The sequence below is a fragment of the Elephantulus edwardii genome, unplaced genomic scaffold, assembly GCF_000299155.1.
Source record: "Elephantulus edwardii isolate Elephantulus edwardi_28Jun2011 unplaced genomic scaffold, EleEdw1.0 scaffold00130, whole genome shotgun sequence".
In the NCBI taxonomy this organism is placed as follows: domain Eukaryota; kingdom Metazoa; phylum Chordata; class Mammalia; order Macroscelidea; family Macroscelididae; genus Elephantulus; species Elephantulus edwardii.
In genome coordinates this window covers 7570033-7590719 of record NW_006399880.1, presented here as the reverse complement: position 1 = coordinate 7590719, position 20687 = coordinate 7570033, and the positions used below count along the sequence as shown (strand labels likewise).

At 39.7% G+C, this 20687-nt stretch overlaps 1 protein-coding gene and 1 pseudogene across 1 annotated transcript; both read left to right on the top strand.

Annotated features, from left to right (window-relative positions):
* Nucleotides 1–4428: 4428 nt before the first annotated feature.
* LOC102873137 lies at nt 4429–9973 on the top strand (annotated as a pseudogene).
* Nucleotides 9974–11122: 1149 nt separating this feature from the next.
* Nucleotides 11123–17260, top strand: SCGB3A2 (secretoglobin, family 3A, member 2). The gene is made up of 3 exons (XM_006893725.1): nt 11123–11177; nt 16483–16688; nt 17237–17260. Exons 1-3 carry the CDS (start codon nt 11123–11125, stop codon nt 17258–17260), a joined length of 285 nt encoding a protein of 94 aa, XP_006893787.1.
* The last annotated feature ends 3427 nt before the right edge of the window (nt 17261–20687 follow it).

Sequence of the window (20687 nt, the reverse complement as noted above, 5' to 3'; positions counted from 1 at the left end):
CTGGTGCCAAGAGTGTTGACTGTGGAGCCAAGCAAACTAAAGCTGTGAACAATCTCAATCTCTTCACCATCCATCCTGATGCTGCCAGCTGGCCCAGTGGTGAGAATCTTTGTCTTCTTGACATTGAGCCTCAACCCATATTGGAGCCTGCAGTTCTTGACCCTCTGCAGCAAGTGCTTCAGTTCCTCCTCAGTTTCAGCAAGCAGGGTTGTGTCATCTGCATAAAGCAGATTGTTGATAGATCTTCCTGAGCTACAGCATTAGGTTGACAATAGAGATAAATTCGGCTTCATTTACAAGAAATTCCTTTAAAATACTGGGAGAAACATGACTCAGGGTATTCAGTGGAGAACTGCTGGCCCCCTGTTTTATGCTCTCTGCTCTATCTCATTCCTGGCTATTTGTCTCATTATTAGCACTTATAAAATTATTCCATTCTTTGGGACCCAAAGTCTGCAACATGGCAGGGGGCCAGGGGAAAGTGGTATCAATTTTTACTAAGTCGAAATTCAATCAATATGGCAAGGAGATAAGGAAAAAAATATGTTTTATTTGAGCTTTTGAGGTTGATTCCATGATTATTTAAATCTCAGTTTAAAAATACCTGATTCAAGTTACGGTATTTTTCAATCACTTCCTAGTCATGTGAAAGTTGAACAATAAATAAGGAAGTGCAGAAAAGAATTGATGCCTTTGAATTGTGGTATTGGCAAAGAGTAATGAATATCCCATAAATTGCCAAAAGAACAAATAATCTGTCTTGGAGGAAGTGCAAATAAAGTACTCCTTAGAGTCAAGGATGGTGAACTTTTGTCTCATGTACTTGGATATGTGTCAGGAGAAGCCAGTTCTTGGAAAAAGACATCATGCTTAAAAACCACCGTCAATAAAAGAGAGGAAAAAAATCCTCAATGAGAGATTGATTGACACAATGACTGAAACAATGGGTTTGAATGTACAGAGATAGTAAAAAGGGCACAGGACAGGGAAAAGTGTTTAACTATAGTCCACAGGATCACTGTTAAGTTATAATGGACTTGAGAGCAGCAAATAATACCACCACCAATGGCTGCATTAGGTTTGTTGAGATACATTTTAATTCTTTTTCTTTTCTTCTCTTGACCTAGATGTAGGGCATTTTGTGAGCATGTCATTGGAAGCAAGCAGAACAGTGAAGATAGCAAACCTAGTTTTCTGTTCATTTCCAGTGTGACTTCCAGGGCACTATCTCCCCTTCAGTGAGAAAGTAACTGACAAGAGAAACCTCACACTAATTGCTTGCTTTCTCCCCTTTTTAATCAGTGCATTGCAACTACACTTAATAGACTTACATCACAGAAAAAACAAACAAACAATGGAAAATCATATCAATTAGCTTCTAAAAGTATTCTTTAATGTAATTACAATGAGGACAAGCTTCTCCTTCTTCTCCTTCTCCTTCTTCTCCTCCTTTCCCTTCCCCTTCCCCTTCCCCTTCCCCTTCCCCTTCCCTTCCCCATTTTCCCCCATCCCTTCCCTTTCCCTTCCCCTTCCCCTTCCCCTTCCCCTTCCCCTTCCCCTTCCCTTTTCCTTCTCCTTCCCCTTCTCCTTCCCCTTCCCCTTCCCCTTCCCCTCCTTCTCCTCCTTCTCCTTCTCCTTCTGTTACCTCCAGATTCCCAGAGTCTATCAAGAGCTGGATATAACAAATATAGCAAACACTTGGTTCCTATTTGATTTATTTCTCCTCTTTGGTTATAAACGAAATGTCCTCAGAACATCCATTTGTAAAGCACATCCAGATTAATTTAGAAATATGCATACTCATTAACAAATGCTTCCTGGAAATTCATATTAATTTAATGTGTGAGTGTAAAGAAATACACATCACTGAAGAAATGGCTCAAAACTCTAGGAGCATTATTCATTATCTAAATGATGTTCACAATTAACTACTTGCTTTCCATTTCTGATTTCTCATTTATTAAGTAAGATAAATACTCTTGTTATCAAGAGTTTTGTGAGTCTAAAACGGCCCTGTATGTAGAGTAGAGTGCCCAGTATTAGTGGCTTTTAAAGCTATTAGCAACTGTGACAGTGATGGGTTAAAAAAATCCCTGATTGTGCAGTGGTTAAGTGCTTTGCTGCAAACAAAAAGGTCAACAGAAGAAAGATATGTTAGTCTACTTCCATAAAGATTACAGTCTTATGAACTAATTTTATTTTATTCAGTAAATACAAACCTTGCTGTTGAGTCAGTTCTGACTCATGGTAACCCTCTACTGGGTTACCAAGTCTGTAAATTTCAGTGGGAGGAGAATGTCACCTTCCCTCCCTCCACAGCTACTGCTGACTTTGTACAGGTGAATTTGGGTTAACAGCCCAGCTTTCTATGGACTCTGTTACCAGAGCTCCCATACTCTGTGGTCTCTATATATTGGGGGGTGGAAAAATCAATAGTATCCTGTTTTGAAGGTGTTGGTCTATCTTTCGGAATCTAAAGTTGAGCAAGACAAATTATTAAAGGGTTTATGGTTTAGATCTGAGAAGGAAGACATTAGTAGAGAGAATTTTATGCAGAGTAGAGCAGAAGCAATACCACAACAAGGGCATAAGAAAAAAGTTCCATGGTTTAACATATAGACATGTTGTGTTGTTCTTAAGTGCATGGAGTTGCCTGTGTCTCATAGCGACTCTATTTATAATAGGTCTGAAGCCTCCATGTCCCAAGCCATCTCACTGACTCTGACACACCTACCCCCATTGCCCTCATTACTGTATCAATCCATCTCATTGGGGGTCTTCCTCTCCTGTGCTGTTTGTCTACCGTTCCAAGGATCGGTCCTTTCTGTCCATGTGCCCAAAGTATGTGCAATGGAGCTTTAAAATCTTAGTCTCTGAGAAGAAAGAAACTTGTTATCACCCTAAGACAGACCTCTTTGTTTTCTTGGCAGTCCGTGGTATGTTCAAGACTCCTCCAGCACCACAACTCAAAGTGAGCATTGATTCTTTTTCTGTCATCCTTGGTCATTGTCCAGCTTTCTGATGCATAACAAATACTTATGAATACTATGGCCTGGATCAGGCACATCTGAGTCTCTAGACTGACATTGTTGCTTCTCAGTACTCTGGAAACACCTCTGACAGCAGATTTTCCCAGTGCAATTAGTCTTTTGATTTCCTGACCACTGGTGCCAAGAGTGTTGATTGTAGAGCCGGGCAAGCTATAACTGTTAGCAACCTCAGTCATAGAAAGCATCAACATCATTAAGTACATATCTTTGTATCCCAGTCCACCAGATCTCTGTTATTGCACCCTATCTCTTTATAACACTCACCAACAGTTTGTTTTCTTGGTTATTTGTTTGATCTATTTCTTGCCTGTACATTCTATTAGACTCACAGTTATCTGAGGGCAACATATTGACTTGCCTGGTTTACTGACTAGTAATACAACTTGACCCTGTTTTTTTTTGTTGTTTTTTATTAATTTTAATGAAAGTTTATGGAGACTTTGGATTTCTATTTATTCATTGTGGCACTTTTCTCCCTGCCCACCCCTCCCGCCATTTCTCTCTTCTTTTGAAAAGTAAAATTCTTTCAAACAATCCCTTTCAAAATCTTTCAATACAATCCCTCCTCCCAAGTCCACTCCACTATGTAGCCTTCATTCTGGACTCCTGTCATGACAATAATACCTAATCATATATCCCTTTTAAACAGTTCTCTCCCTCATCTGTTTCAATGCAGTATATATTCTTTATCCCCTCTTTCTTAGTCTTCCCTCAACCCCGATATCAGGTCAGTTTTACAACAGTGGGACTATGCAGTATTTGTCCTTTTGTAACTGAGATATTTCAGAACTCAGCATAATGTCCTCCAGAGTCATCCATTTTGTATAATATTTCATGAGCTCCTTGTTTTTCAATGTAGCATTGTATTCCATTGTGTTAATATATCAGAGCTTCTCTATCCATTTATTTGTTGATGGGCATTTGGGTTTTGGCATTTAGTTTCCAGTTCTTTGCTATTGTGAACAAAGCTGCAATAAACATGGGTGTGCTTGTATCTGCTTAGGTAATGGTTATGGTTTCTCTAGGGCATATTCCTTAAAAAGGGAAGCAACTAGGAAAAAAATATTTGTTAATGACATGCCTGATAAGGGACTTATATCTAGAATTTATAAAATACTTAAGCACCACAACAATAAAGGTAATTAACCCAACTGCAGCTGCACTGCTAATGCTCCTGGCCCGGGGTCTTGGTTCCAGCCGTCTGCAAGCAGAGCTCTCCCTGCGTTCTCTCCCTGGCCCTACTCTCCTCCTCCTCCTTCAAGGAAATGACAGCTGTGGTGGCGGGCCTCCTCCCACCTACCATGGTGCCCCAGGCCTGTTGCCTTGTCTCCACCTCGAAGCTAGGGCTGCCATCCGTCCTGCCCAGCTGCTGCCCAGAATGAACATCATGAACTTTATCGTGAAGAAAAGGGCAGCCGACTCCAACACCTTACTCAGTCGAGCCGTCCAGTTCACAGAAGAAAAGCTTGGCCAAGCAGAGGAGACAGAATTGGATGCTCACTTAGAGAACTTGCTTAGCAAAGTTGATTGTACAAATATGAACAGAAAAAAATAATGAAATAAAAATGAAGTACTATTGCAGCCAAATCCAAATGCTAGGTTAGAAGACTTTGTTTATGAGAGACTAGATTGAAAAGCCCCAATTCGTATAAATAATCCAGAACTTTTGGGAAAGTGTATGTGTGTTATCGGCAGCTTATGGTAATGCACTTATTAAATGTGGAGAAACACAGGAAAGAATTGAGACCACAGACAGAGAACTGATTCAAACATCAACTTTAAATTGTCTTACTCCTTTAAGAAATTTCATAGAAGGAGATTACAAAACAATTGCTAAAGAGAGGAACATATTACAAAATAAGAGATTGGATTTAGATTCTGCAAAAACCAGGCTGAAAAAAAAAAGCCAAAACTGCAGACACTAGATCTTCATCTGAACAAGAATTAAGGATAACTCAGAACGAATTTGATCGCCAAGCAGAGATTACCCGACTTCTGCTTGAAGTACAGCAGTACACATGTTCATCACCTCCTTTGTCTGAATGACTTTGTAGAAGCCCAGATGACTTACTATGCACAGGGTTAGCAGTATATTGTTGTTTCATGTGGTCCAGTCGCCTGTGACTCACAGCGAACCTATGTACAACAGCTTTAAACTCTGCTCTATCCTGTGCCAATCTTACTGTCTCTGACACACCTACACACCTTACCCCAGTCACTGAATCAATCCATCTCATCAAGGGTCTTCCTCTCCCCTTCCAAACATGACATACCTCTCCAAGGACTGGTAGGTACTCCCTTGCAACATGTCCAAAGTATGTCAGACAAACCAGAATTCTTGCCTCCAAGGAGCAGTCTGCTTTAACCCTCTCCAGGATGGACCTGTTTGTTCTCTTAGCAGTCCATGGTATGTTCAACACTCTAACACCACAGCTCAAAGATATCAATTCTCCTTCTATCATCCCTAGTCATTGTCTAGCTCGCTGACTTCCAATTGTCCTAGCCAATTCTTCCCTTGATATTGTCCTTCATGATACTTACTACGTAGTTGCCCATTTCCACTATGTCCTCTCTATAGGTGCAGTATTTGCTATTATAGGTGTCCTTGTCCACTGATTTCCTCTATTCACTGGTTATACACTAAATCCCACCTGAGCTAAAGCCCAATTCGCAATGATATTTGTAGGTGTTAACCTCACATTCTTCCCACAACATTTCCTAGGATTGTCAGGAATACCACGATGCTATTCTGATTACCCAGATGCCTACACATTATGAAATACTATCTCATCAACCAGTTCCCTCATTTCTATACTTGCTGTTAATTCTTATAGTTTACATTGTGTGAGAAGCATTCGCCTCAAAACGTGAAGTGGACGTAGCACAACTGACCTCAACTAACATTGAGTGACTTAACGGTTGTCCTCCTCCTTATCACACATTCGAAGAACCTACATTTACTAAGGCCTAACAAGAAAGGAAGGAATCGAACCTCCAATAACTGGTTTCAAGCCAACCACGCAGCCACTACGACTTTCTTCATCAGAGGTATTAGTATAATAAATACATGACTTTGTCAAAGTTAAGATATAAACTAATCTTTATATACCTCTTATGGCATACCCTCTTGAGCTAGGATTCCAAGACGCTTCATCTCCGATCATAGAAGAGCTAATACATTTTCATGATCACACCTTAATAATCGTTTTCTTAATTAGCTTTTTAGTCCTCTATGTTATCTCGGCGATGCTGACTACTAAACTAACACATACAAGTACTATAGACGCTCAGGAAGTAGAAACTATTTGAACAATTTTACCAGCTGCAATTCTTATTTTCATTGCTCTCCCATCCCTGTGGATCCTCTATATAATAGATGAAATTAATAACCCTGCCATAACCATTAAAACTATGGGCCATCAATGATACTGAAGCTATGAATACACAGATTATACAGACCTAACCTTTGACTCTTACATAGTCCCCACAAATGAACTAGCCTTGGGAGAATTACGCCTATTAGAAGTAGACAATCGATTAGTTCTACCAGTAGACCTCCCAATCCGCATGCTAATCTCATCAGAAGACGTCCTACATTCATGAGCAATCCCCGCTCTAGGACTAAAGACTGACGCAATCCCTGGCCGACTAAACCAAGCAACCCTATCCTCCACATGGCCTGGTCTATTCTACGGACAATGCTCAGAAATTTGTGGCTCTAACCATAGTTTTATACCTATTGCACTAGAAATTGTACCCCTAAAACACTTTGATAGCTGATCTGCCACCCTATAAATCATTAAGAAGCTATGAAGCATTAACCTTTTCAGTTAAAGATGAGGATTTTAATCATCCTCCCTAATGACAATGCCTCAATTAGATACATCGTCTTGATTCATTACCATTTTATCTATACTCATTACCCTATTTATTTTATTCCAAGTAAGCTTAACAAAATTTATTTATCCCTATGACCCCACCCCTAAAATCTCCAAAACTTCTACCACCCCTAACTCATGAGAAATAAAATGAACGAAAATCTATTTACCTCATTTATCACTCCTACAATAGTAGGAATTCCTATTGTAGTATTTATCATCGCTTTCCCAAACATTCTATTTCCTAATCCTAACCGCCTCATCAACAACCGATGAACAAGAATCCAACTATGAATCGTAAATCTGATCTTAAAACAAATAATGATAATACATAACATCAAAGGCTGAACATGATCACTTATACTAATATCACTAATTATATTTATCAGCTCAACAAATCTTCTAGGCTTATTACCACACTCATTTACTCCTACTACTCAATTATCAATAAATCTAGGAATAGCTATCCCACTATGAGCAGGCGCTGTAATTATAGGATTCCAACATAAAACCAAAGCTTCATTAGCTCATTTCCTTCTACAAGGAACCCCTATTCCATTAATCCCAATACTTATTATTATCGAAACTATTAGCTTATTTATTCAACCTATGGCCCTGGCTGTACGACTAACTGCTAATATCACTGCAGGTCATCTGCTTATTCACTTAATTGGTGGAGCTACTTTAGTACTTATATCAACTAGCACACCTACAGCTATAGTCACTTTCGTTATCCTTATTCTCCTTACAATTCTAGAATTCGCAGTAGCATTAATTCAAGCTTATGTCTTTACCCTTCTAGTAAGCCTTTATTTACATGATAACACTTAATGACCCGCCAAACCCATGCCTACCACATAGTTAATCCAAGCCCATGACCTCTAACAGGAGCCCTATCAGCCCTCCTCATAACATCAGAGTTAGTTATATGATTTCACTTTAATTCACTTTTACTTCTTACAATCGGTCTCCTAACCAATACCCTCACCATATATCAATGATGACGTGACGTAATTCGAGAAAGTACTTTCCAAGGACATCATACACCTGTTGTCCAAAAAGGCTTACGCTACAGTATAATCCTATTTATCGTCTCAGAAGTATTCTTCTTCGCAGGGTTTTTCTGAGCTTTTTACCATTCTAGCCTAGCCCCAACACCAGAACTAGGAGGTTGTTGACCACCATCCATCCTCTTAACCCATTAGAAATTCCACTATTAAATACTGCTATCCTACTAGCCTCAGGAGTAACTATTACCTGAGCCCATTACAGTCTTATAGAAGGAAATCGAAGTCACATAATTCAAACCTTATCCATTACTATCTTACTAGGAGTATACTTCACCCTACTTCAAGCATCCGAATATTATGAATCATCATTTACATTACAATTTCAGACGGCGTATACAGCTCAACATTCTTTATAGCAACAGTATTTCACGGCCTTCACGTAATTATTGGCTCCACATTCTTAACTGTTTGTTTATTCCGACAACTTAAATTCCACTTTACATCTAACCACCATTTTGGATTTGAAGCCGCAGCCTGATATTGACATTTCGTTGACGTAGCTTGACTATTCCTATACGTATCAATCTATTGATGAGGATCTTACTCTTTTAGTATAACCAGTACAGCTGACTTCCAATCATAGTTCTCTGTTGATGTGCTGTTCCAGTCATTTTTGGATAATCTTCAGCAGAATCTTGCTTGCATGCAAGTAATTGCAAAGACTGTGACCTGTATCAAGTACATCTTAGTCTCCAGCATGACATCAGTACACTTCGGTACTTTGGAGAGGTCTCTGACAGTAAACTTTCCAAATGTAGTATGTCTTTTAATTTCCTGGCTGCTGGTGCCAACAGTGTTAATTATGAAGCCAAGCCAACTAAAGCTGTTTATAATTTCAGTCTCTTCACCATCCATCATGATGCTGCCAAAGGGCCCAGCGGTGAGAATCTTTGTCTTCTTGACATTGAGCCTCAATCCATATTGAAGGCTGGAGTCCTTAAACTTCTGTAGCAAGTGCTTCAGGTCCTCCTCAGTTTCAGTAAGCAGGATTGTGTCATCTGCATAAGGCAGACTGTTGATGAATCTTTTTCCAATCCAGATGCCACATTTCTCCTCATAGAGCCCAGCCTCCCTGATAATCTGTTCTGCATATAGATTGAAAAGGTATGGAGATAGGATTCATCCCTGGTGTATACCCTTCCTGATTTTGAACCATGCAGTGTTCCCTTGTTCTATTCTGAAGACTGCCTCCTGGTCCAAGTATAGGTTTCACATTAGCACGATCAAGTATTCTGGTATTCTTCTTCTCAGAGTCAGCCACAGTTCGTTATCCACACAGTCAAATGCCTTTGCATAATCAATGAAACACAGATAGACATTCTTCCGGTACTTCCTGCTTTCAGCCAAGATCCATCTAACACTAGTTGCAATAGCCCTAGTACCATCACCCCTTCTAAACCCGGCCTGCACTTCTGATAGTTCTCTGTTGATGTGCTGTTCCAGTCATTTTTGGATAATCTTCAGCAGAATCTTGCTTGCATGTGATATTAATGATATTGTTTGATAATTTTCACTCTGTTGGATCACCTTTCTTTGGCATGGGAACAAATATAGATCTCTTCCAGTCACTTGACCAGGTGGTTGTCCTCTAAATTTCTTGGTGTCAGTACATGTTAGACCTCCAAAAACAACTAGAAAGTTTTCCATATAATCATCTTTATAACAACAATCATTCTTCAGTACGTCTATACCACCTGCTTCAACAAATGTGATTGGTCCTTCTGCCATGGCTTTAACATGTAGTCTGGTAATCACCTCTCCTTTCAACGTCACTGACTTTAAGGAGTGTTTTGGCACCAGAAAGGCCAGAGTTCTCAATCATTATGGTGCTGCAAATAGTAGTGAACTATTACTTCTGGCAGATGAGGTGATTTCAGTATTCAGTGTCATTGGAATGTATTCAGATTGGCTCATGGGAGAAAGAGAAAATCAGAAGGGCAAGGTGCCAATTGTCTACTTCGAATTGCTCAATTGAATAGGTGGACCATGGAAAGTTTACCCATCATGATACCATATTTACGTACAAATAACTCTAAATAAATCAGGTTTAAGTATCTTCCATGTTAATGTTTTAAGAGACTAAAAAGAAAATATCAGCCTCAGAAACCAGCCTTTCTGCCAATAAAGTTGCATGGAAGAGATTTCACTACAAAATTTATGTTAAAGCTTCATGCCAAGAACTTTTTCTTACAAAATTCTCTTTATCCTGAAGACCCACAAACAAACATCCTCTACTTTTGAGCCCTAATTTAAAGCAGAACTGTTTTCTATCGAATTTTTAGTCCCTCCAAACTGCATGTCCAAAGTATGTGAGACAGAGCTTCTCTAACCTTGCCTCCAAGAAGCACCCTGACTACATTTTCTCCAAGATACACTTGTTTGTCCTCTTCACAGTCCATAAGATTTTCAACATTCTTCTCCAACATCACAAGTCTAAGGCATCAATTTTCTCCTGTCATCTTTATTCACTAACTTTCAGATGCATAACAAGTAATTGAAAAGATCATGATCTGAATCAGGAGTACCTTAGTGTTCAAACTGGTATCTTTGCTCTTCAGCACTTTGGAAGGGTCACTAACAATAGACTGTAGAGAAATTTGGCAGAAAATGTCATGAAGCAGACTGTTATGCCCAAACTAACGTCACCTCTAGATTACTACATCTAAGTTATTTTAAGTGTTCAAACTGTAATTCAAAATCCAGAGAAAACAGACATTTTCAATCCATTTTATTTCTTCCACTAACCTTCACTTCCTTCCATGGTTCTCATAAAGCTTTTAGTCTGCCATCTTTGTGAAGGATCTTATGCAAGACGTGCTTGAAAATGCTTCAATTTAGTCCTTTGTTTCTTGTGGGAACGTGAAGGGAGCTGGGGGAAACAAAACAACGAGAAAAAAAATCCTCTTGAGCTTGTTTAACTGAGGAAACATGACCTGCATAGTCTTTTCAGGTAGGAAAGGTCAAGTGGTGCTGATGAAAACGCGTGTCGTTTGTGAGTGGATAAGTAGTGTGTGTGCACAAGCCACAGTCACACTGTGTGTGCCAAGCATAACCACTGGTTTGGACATTTGCTGGGTTTTCCAGTTCAGCTGTAAACTCCGGGTAAATTTCACAGACATCTGTCATGAAGTTGGTTACTCTCTTCCTGTTAGTGACCGTCGGCATTTGCAGTTACACTGGTAAGTAATATGGGCTGTATGAGATGGATCGATTCTGTGACTGGAGCGGTGGAAATAAGTGCGTTTGAGATTGCTCAGTTGGCACAGAATAGAACAGCGTTTAGAGCTCTTGTACATAGGGTCACTATGAGTCGCAAATGACTCGAGGGCACATAACAACAACAACAACATAATGATTCTACATTAATAAGAATATTACTGGTAACTCTAGTTTCAGAGACTGTAGAATATGGTGGAAAAGGGGGTTGAGAACCATCTTTTAGAATGACAGAGCTTGAAGGAATTTCAGATGCCTTTAGATTTTATGCTTTGTCCAGCTACAAGTTCCTCCATTAATGTATCAGACATAAGCAACTTTCACTTATGGTCAATGAAGTGTATTTCATTTAAATCATGGATCACCATTCGTTTTTCCTTAATTTTGAGTGATAATCTGATTTTGTAAACTTTTCTTTTGTGTTTTGAAACTATATGGAGTCATTCATGGTCATTTCCAATCAGCCAGGTTGTCGAATTGGTTCTCCTTAGTCACAGCTACATATATCTGTCCCTTAACCAGTGAATATATCTTAAGTGGTTACAATCTGTTGGATGTTAGAAAAGAATTAGAAGATTCCATGAGTCAGACATAAGTATTTTCCTCAAGTCCTAAGAAGAGAAGGCTCTATAGAAATTACTGCAGCAGAAACTACTGTAAGTGCAATTGAGATATACACAAAAGGCTCTTTGGACCATTGCTTGAGGTGGAAGACGCTCAATTTCCTGGTACGAATGTAGAAGTTGGCTTTCTGGTGGAGAGTGGAATGAAATCACTGTGAAAGGAGTCACTGCAACTGCGAGAAATTTTTATTTGTTTTATGATAGCTGTTCCCTCAGAGGATGTCTTCCCTCAGGAGGGCATAAATACAGGCAGAGAAACACTCACCAAAGTGTGTAACAAAAGAAGTACACAGAATAACTGTTGAAAAAAGTGACTATATCTCACATAGGTATGGGCAACTTTGCTGCTGTTGTTGGTATGTGTTGTTGAGTTGCTTGAGACTCATATTGACCCTATGTACAACAGCTCTAAACTCTCCTCTATTCTGAGCCAACCTTATGGTCTCCAACACATCTACCCCAGTTAATTCAGTCACGGAGTCAACCTATCTCACGAGGGTCTTTCTCTCCTTCACTGTCCCCCCACGCTCCTAAGCGTAATGTCCCTCTCCAATGACAGGTCCCTCCTTACAACATGTCTTAAGTATGTCAGATGGACCTTTAGAATCTTAACCACCAAGGAGTAGCCTGGTTTCACCCTCTCCAGCATGAACCTGTTTATTCTTGTAGTCCTTTATATATTCAATATTCCTCACTAGCACCGCAGCTCAAAGGCATCAATTCTGTCTCTATCTTTGATAATTTTAGCTTTATTTTATATTGAATTTGGGAGGAACTTATAATGTCATCAATTTTTAGTATTGTGGTACTGTTTTTTTATTTAGGGATTTATAGGCAGCAGTGGTTAAAGAAAGAAGTGAGAAGGAAACTAAATAACCAGGTTATAGAAAGAATTTTGGAAGAAATATGTGGCAGAGAATGAGAGAAAACTAAGTGCATGGGTTTCATTTTTAAGAGTTTGAATGAAGAGGTCAAGAAAACTGTATGGTGGGGACTTAGTAGGAGCATATTTATTCTTCTGTGGGTATGTGTATCTATGGTATGTTTATACTATTGCACATATGTTTTTGCAAAAGTAAATATATGCACTTTCCCCAATCTGTGCTCATTACCTCTGGTTTGTCCTTTGTGTTGCAAGATATATTTTTAAAATCAAAGGTAGAAAATATAATTGCTGCATTTCAAAGTATTGACATTCTCTTTTGTTTTACCGTTGGGTATCATTGAGTCAGAACTGACCCATAGCTGACCCTCCAGTGGGTCTTCAGAGACAGTAATTCAAAAGGGAGGAGATTGTCCAGACTTCTTCCACAGAGCAGCTTGTAGACTTGAACTGTGTGCCTTTGGGTTTGCAGTGTAGCTTCTTGTCACTAGGCCATCAGAGAAGACAAGACTCTATGATTTGACAGTCAAGACTTTCTAAATCTGATCTGACTACTTTTTGCAAATTAACTTGTGTATCCTCCCCTCCTTGACTTGTTCCACTATATGTCTGTATACTTACCACTTGATTCAAATCCACCAGCTGTCCCACGAGAGAAAGATTAGCAATCTTCTCCTGTGTGATACGTAGTCTCAGAACAGCTATGAGTCAATGCTGACTTGACAATACAAAACAACAAATACTGTGATTAGCAGGTCCACCATTCTGTGTATGCACTATCATTTTAACCACTCAGTGTTCTTTGTAATCTTATTTCTTAAAGATCACTCCATTTTTTTATCTTTTAATGCTGATGTTTGACTTCAGCAGTATCTCTTTGAGGAAATACTCTGCAATCCTTTTTTTTTTTTAGTACGTAATAGATTTTTTTTTAAGCAGGAGGAGTGGCATCTACTTCCTAAACAACATGTCTCTGGAAGCTCTAGAAACGTTGATAAATGATGATAGTTACAGAACGGCTTCAGACCTTTTGTTCATAGGATCGCTGTGAGTCATGCTCGACTCGACGACGATCAACAACAACAACAACATACTAGAATTAGCCATCTCTCCTTTCATCTATCCACTATATTATGACTTCGTTATACCATATGATACACTATAGTCTTGTTCTTGTTGTTGTTGTTGCTAAGTGCTGTCAAGTAGCGTATGACTCATGGTGACCCTATGAAAAAAAGATCTAAACCCTATTCTATAATTATTGTTGCTTCTCTTAATGTTCATAGTTTCCAAAGGCCTGTTGTTTAAGAATTGGATTCCAGTCCTGCTTTCAAGCTTGTCTTTATCTGGGAGCTCTACCAAAACCTATCCACCATGGGTAACCATTATGGCATTTGACACATCAGTGACACAGTTTTCAGTATCACAGCAACCCCAAGTTATCTCACTATAGCAAACTGACACACCAGTGCTATACCACTTAGAAAATTGTTCTTCCCAAACATAACACCAGATCCTAGGGCCACAAGCCTGAGGGCCCAGTCAACTTTTAAATACAAAGGTCCACCCACTAGGTCCTGATTGACTTAAAGAAGAAGCTTCCAGCCCGCGCTTGATTGTTAACTAAATCCAGGAGACCCATCAGCTTACAATCAATCGTGAAGGCAGGGATAAAGCACCCCCCCCCAAAAAAAAAACCCCACACAAAATATAACCAGTTTACACCAGACTTTCAACTAAATCACGTGAATCTACCCTCCAGAATTCAACTGCCTTACATGTGAATCTCCAGACAATAATCCTAGTATAGGAATTGACCACCAGTTCAAATCCACCAACTGCTCCATGGGAGAAGGATTGACAATCTTCTCCTATGCAATTTACTGCCTCTGAAAACCTGCAGGAGGGTCAGCTATGGGTTGGTTTCAGCTCTGTGGTAAATGACAACAACAGCAACATATTGTACTAGTTCCTGAAGGGAGTTGTTGTTGTTATGTGCTGTTGACTCAGAACTGTCTCATAGCTGACTCTCCAGTGGGTTTTTGGTGGCAGCTAATTACCCAAAAAGAGATTGTCTATCTTTCTTATGAGAAACAGCTGGTAGACTTGAACTACATACTGCAGCTTCTGTGCATCTGTAGTAATTAGCATATAACTAGTATCTATGTAGATTCTGAAGTGCTTGCTGCAGAAGGTCAAGGACTATAGTCTTCAATATGGATTGAAGCTCAACATCAAGAAGACAAAGATTCTCACCACTGGGCCAACTGGCAGCACCATGATGGATGGAGAAGAAATTTAAGGTTGTTAATAGTTAACAACATTCTCTGCTCTGCAATCAACACTCTTGGCACCAGCTGTCAGGAAACCATCAGATAAATAACATTGGGTAAATCTGCTGTTAAGGACCTTTCTGTAATACTGAGAAGCAACGATGTCAGTCTAGAGACTAAGGAGTGTCTGATCCATGTCATGGTCTTTGCAATTACTTACTATGCATCAGAGAGCTAGACACTGACTATGGATGATATAAGAATAATCAGTGCCTCTGAGTGATGATGCTGGAGAGGAGTCTTGAACATACCATGGGCTGCCAAAAAAACAAATAGATATGTCTTGGAGAGGATGAAACCAAATTTCTCCTTGGAAGATAGGATTTTGAAGCTCTGTCTCACATACTTTGGGCACATGACCAGAAGGAATCGGTCCTTGAAGGACATCATGCTTGGAAGGGTGGAGAGACAGTACAGGAGAGGAAGACCATCTATGAGTAACTGGGGCAATGGGGTTAGGAGCGTCAGAATCAGTGAGACTGGCTCTGGACAGGGCAGCCTTCAGAGCTTCATAGGATCACTATGAGTTTCAGGTGACTCGACAGCACATAACAACAACAACAACATGGAGGCAGCTGTGGTGGCCTAGTGGTAAAGAGTTCCTCTGCCAACTCAAGGGTGCATGGTTTGTATCCACAAGCTGCTCCATGGGAGAAAGACAGGCAATCTCTACCCGTGTGATTTACAGCCTCTGAAAAAACCACTGGAGGGTCATAGATGAGCCAGTTCCAATTTGACAGGAATGAACAACGGTATCTGTGTATATGATACTGATTGACTTGTTGAACAATTGAGTTCCCAGATCTATGACTGGGTTCATTCTAGTCTCTGAGTGAAGAATTGTTATAGAACCGCTACGTTTCATTGCAAAGTTGTGATCTGTGAAGTCAGAAAATGTGTTTCATTGTTAATTGCTTGATATTAGCCAAACCCAGAGTACTCATCAGCCCAGTCAACTGCCAGTATTGATTGTGGGCTATTTTAGGTGTGGGATACAATAGTGAGCAAATTAAAGCCCTTATTGTCATGGAGTTTGTGTTCTACCAAGAAAGTAAAGGTAATAAAAATAAGAAATACAGATTGAATGTTTAGGTAATAACTCTGTGAAGGAAAAATGTAAAGAAAGACAGGATAAAGTCAGTGCTATTTTAGATACAGTGGCCACTGTAGTCCACTCTAAGGAGAGGTAACATACAAGGAAAATCTGAATACTGTGCGTATAAAATGAAGCTACAAAAGTAGCTATCTGTGGAAAGACTGTTTTGCAGAGTTGAAACACTGGGTGCAAAGACTATGAGGCAAATATTTTCACGGGAAAAGAAGATCACCTTGGCTAGAATGAAGCTGTTGTGAACAGGGTGAAATGTGATGAGTTTATGGAGATGAGTTAGACCTATCTGATCCACTTGGTTTCTCTTTCGTTCTACAGCTAATGCCTTCTTCATGAATAGTTTGCCAATCCCGGGCAGCAATCTTTTACCCTCCTTACCTGTGGAAAATATTTTCTCCTTCTTGGATCCATTGAAGCTTGTTCTGAAAACACTGGGCATTTCAGCCGAGCACCTTGTGGAAGGCTTAAGGAAGTGTGTGAACGATTTGGGACCTGAGAGCTGTGAAGCTGTGAAGAAACTGCTGGTAGCTATGGAGTTTCTGGATTAATTTTTCAAGTGGGAGGGCTTAGTCATCACGAAGGCCAGTTCACCCATCCTACTACACGTCCTCCTATTCTCATTTGTTGTTGTTGAGTACCATGAAGTTGGAATTGACCCATACATAACTGATCCTCCAATGAATCACACGAGGGGAGATTGCCCATCCTTCTCCTGCAGAGCAGCTGGTGGATTTGAACTGCGTGGCTTCGGGATAGCAGTGCGGTTTCTTACCACTAGCCCACCACTTAGAACTAGAGAATTCAAGCCCTTAACTGACTGTACTCACCAGATGTTTGCATATCTTTGAGTCTCAAAGAAAGGGGAACTCCACATTTCCGGAAGTATTTTTGAATGATAGAAGGTTTATATTTAGGCTTTTGTGTTATCATTTATCAGCTTTTTCATTTTAGATGAGACATGTGCCTCTCTGAAGCTGTTTCCCTCTTAGTCAAGTAGTAAATATGGCAGAAAGTGTACATAACTGGTGAAGAAGCTTCTCTTATTTTAACTGTTATTCTTCTACCTTTTCAGGAGGCCCTTTCACACTTAGTTTGATGACAGGATAAAGCAAGATCAAGGAGGAACTTGGAAGAGCATGATTCTATGTTTCCCCCCCTGACTGAAGCTCAATTTTCTGTTCATACTCCTAGATCTCCTAAAATGTAATCATCTCTGAAGAGAATCAATAAAGCAATGAAACAAATTGAGAGACTTCTCTGATTTTATTTCTATAGAACCTATACAGAAGTGACTAACAAAAGTGTTCCCTTGGATCATAAAATCTATAAAACCTAAGGTTATAAAGAGAATCTGAAATTTTAAGTAAGATTTATATTCATTCTTCCCTTCTACATTGGGATCTTCAAGTGATGCATTTAAACACTTGGGTATTTGCCAGAAGGTTGATGGCTTGAACCCAACGGAAAGAACTAAGTGAGGCAGCTTTGACAGTCTTCTTCTGAATGACCATGAAAACGTCATTAAGTATAGTTGTTCTCTGCAATATACGAGGTCACCATGAGTCAAGAGAATCAGTGACAACTGGTTTTGATTTCCCTCTTACTACCTCTAAGCTGAGTATTTCTATTATATACGACTATTTATTTCACTTAACCATGTTTCCAAATGCCTTATTCTTCAATTTCCCAATTCTAGACATTTTTAAACTTAAAGTGAAAACAATATCTCAAAATGTTGTCTAACAAAACTAGAGTGTTCCTACTTTCATTATTAGTAGTCTACTCAGAACAGGGCAGGGTTCAGAGCTGCTGTGTGTAGGGTTGCTATGGGTTGCAGGTGGCTTGATGGCACATACCAACAACCACCTCACTGGAATGCTGTACTCCATTAAGTTTATATGGTTGTTATGTGTCCTTAAGTCACTTGTGACTCATAGTGACCCTATGTACAACAGCTCTGAATCCTGCTCTAGCCTGTGCCAACTTCATCGTCTCTGACACACCTACCACTGTTACCCCAGTTACTGAGTCAATCCATCTTATCAAGGGTCTTCCTCTCTTGCACTGTCCCTCCACCCTCCCAAGTGTGGTGTCCTTCTCCAAGGACTGATCCCTCCTTGCATCATGCCCAAAGTAGGTCAGACAGAGCTTCAGAATTCTTGCCTCCAAGGAGCAGCCTGGTTTCACCCTCTCTAGGATGGCCCTGTTTGTTCTCCTAGCAATATTAATGCTTGATAAGTCTTCAGGGATCAGTGATGACCTGGTGCCAAAATGTTGCACACTTCAAATCCTTTATCTATTCTGCAGAACAAGTCAGGCAATTCTTTCCTTTCCCATTTACAACTTCTGAAAGTCACCTGAAGGGCTACGAGTAGGTTCTGACTCAATGGCAATAAGTTGTTGTTCATATAATTCCACTCACAGATCTGTCACCAAGTCAAGGCTTTATTTTATAAAACTTGGCAAATTAGTTCTGAATTCTGTTGTAATCAGTGTCATGAAACATAACAAGTATGAGTTGTTGAGTGGAAAATCCATGTAAGGAAACTGAATTTCAAATTAATTGTGATCTTTCACTTAAATCTTAACATTGTTGCTATTGTTGATTACCTTCGAGTCAAGCACGATTCATAGAGACTCTATGAACAAAGGGCCTGAAGTCCCTCTACATCCATTGACATTTGTCAAAGTTCATAGAGTTTCCGGAGGCATATTAAATCTTAATAGAATTTTTAAAAAATGGAGAAAAGGAAATCCTATGGAGCACAGTTCTAGGCTGATGCACATAAGGCCACTCTGCCCGAGAATTGATCTGAGAGCAACGTGAGTTGTTTGCAGGGTATATAAGGCCGTTCCTGACCTGACCTTTCACAACATACATAGTCTCAGCATAGATTCTTTTCTTCACATGTGCTGTAAGCTTCAGACACACTAAAAAGATAACCATTCATTCCATCACTCTTTCACCATAATTAAACATTAAATTTCTTCCAACTCAGAATACCTGGTATGACTTACCTCCAAATCAGGGATTGTGATAGTTTCAGGACTGTTGAAGTTCTATTTTCTAACTTATTCTTTGTTGTGTAGTGAAGCTTGGGAGTGGGAAGTTTGCATTTCTGAGGTTTCTGTTGACTTTATGGTTGAGTTGGAGCACAGGCAAGAGATAATAAAGGGGGAAAGGAAAAACTGGAGAACATCTCCCTATTCTGGAAAAAGTTTGACGTGACTGTACCATGGCTGAGACTCTAGGTCCTGCTGGGTAGGCCTGTATAGGTTCCAATTATGGCTGGGTGGGCTTTGGCCGTGCCATCTCTTATTTTTGCCTCCCTGTCTGAGATTGGTAATGTCTTCATGTTGTAACTGGCTTCTTAATTTTCTTGTTGACATCTGTTTTAGCTTTGAGGACAATATCTTCTTGTGTGATTTATAGGTTCAGAAACACAGTGAAGTGTCAGTTCTCTCGCAACAGCATGAAAGAAGGACAGATTATCTACGTGATCAATTATTTACATCACATTTACTCTTTCCTAAATATTTAAATTACTTTCTATTTTTTAGTTGGAACTTAGCTGATAAAATGTTGAATATTATTTCCTCTACAAAGATGATATTAATTTCTAGCAGTCAGGAAGTCAAAAGACAAAGTGCACTGGGAAAACGTGCTGTGTGGAACCTCTCCAGAGTACTGAGAAGAAATGATGTTCATCTAGAGACTAAGGTGCACCTAATCCAGGCCAAGGTCTTGACAATTACTTGATATGCATCAGAGAGCTGGAAAATGACTAAAGATGATAGAAGAAGAATTGATGCCTTTGAGTTATGGTACTGGAGAAGAGTCTTGAACATACCATGGACCACCAAGAGAATAAGTCTGTCTTGGGGAGGATGAAATCAAGTTTCTCCTTGGAGGCTAGAATTTTGAAACTCCATCTCACATACTTTGGGCACATGGCAGGGAGGAACCAGTCCTTGGAGAAGGACATCATGCTTGGAAGGGTAGAGGGTCAGCACAGGAAAGGAAGACCTTTGTCTGCCACCCAGGCAGATATATGCCCACCAATGTTTATTATGGCCTTGTTCACAATAGCAAAGAGTTGGAAACAACCTAAGTGCCCATCAATAAACAAATGGATAGAGAAGCTCTGGTATATTCACACAATAGAATGTTACGCTGTATTGAAAAACAAGGAACTCATGCAATATTATTCAAAATGGGTGACCTTGGAGGACATTACCCTGAGTGAAATATTTCGGTCACAAAAAGACAAATAGTGCATAATGCCACTGTTGTAGAATGGGACTGACATCAAGGTTGGCAAAAGACTCAGAAAAATTGGATAAATTATGTTTACTGCATTGAAGCAGATGAGGGAGAGGACAGTTTAAAAGAGATATATGATTGAGTATTATGGTTATGACAAGAGTCCAGGATGAAGGTTGCATAGTGGAGTGTACTCAGGGGGAGAGGGGGATTGTATACCAATGAAATAATTTTTCTTTTACTTTTCAAAAAGAGGAGC

Coding starts and splice junctions, on each gene's coding strand:
- SCGB3A2 (XM_006893725.1), top strand. CDS start 11,123: ATGAAGTTGGTTACTCTCTTCCTGTTAGTGACCGTCGGCATTTGCAGT. Junction 11,178..16,482: donor CGGCATTTGCAGTTACACTG/GTAAGTAATATG, acceptor TTCGTTCTACAG/CTAATGCCTTCTTCATGAAT. Junction 16,689..17,236: donor AAGCTGTGAAGAAACTGCTG/GTAGCTATGGAG, acceptor CTACCTTTTCAG/GAGGCCCTTTCACACTTAGT.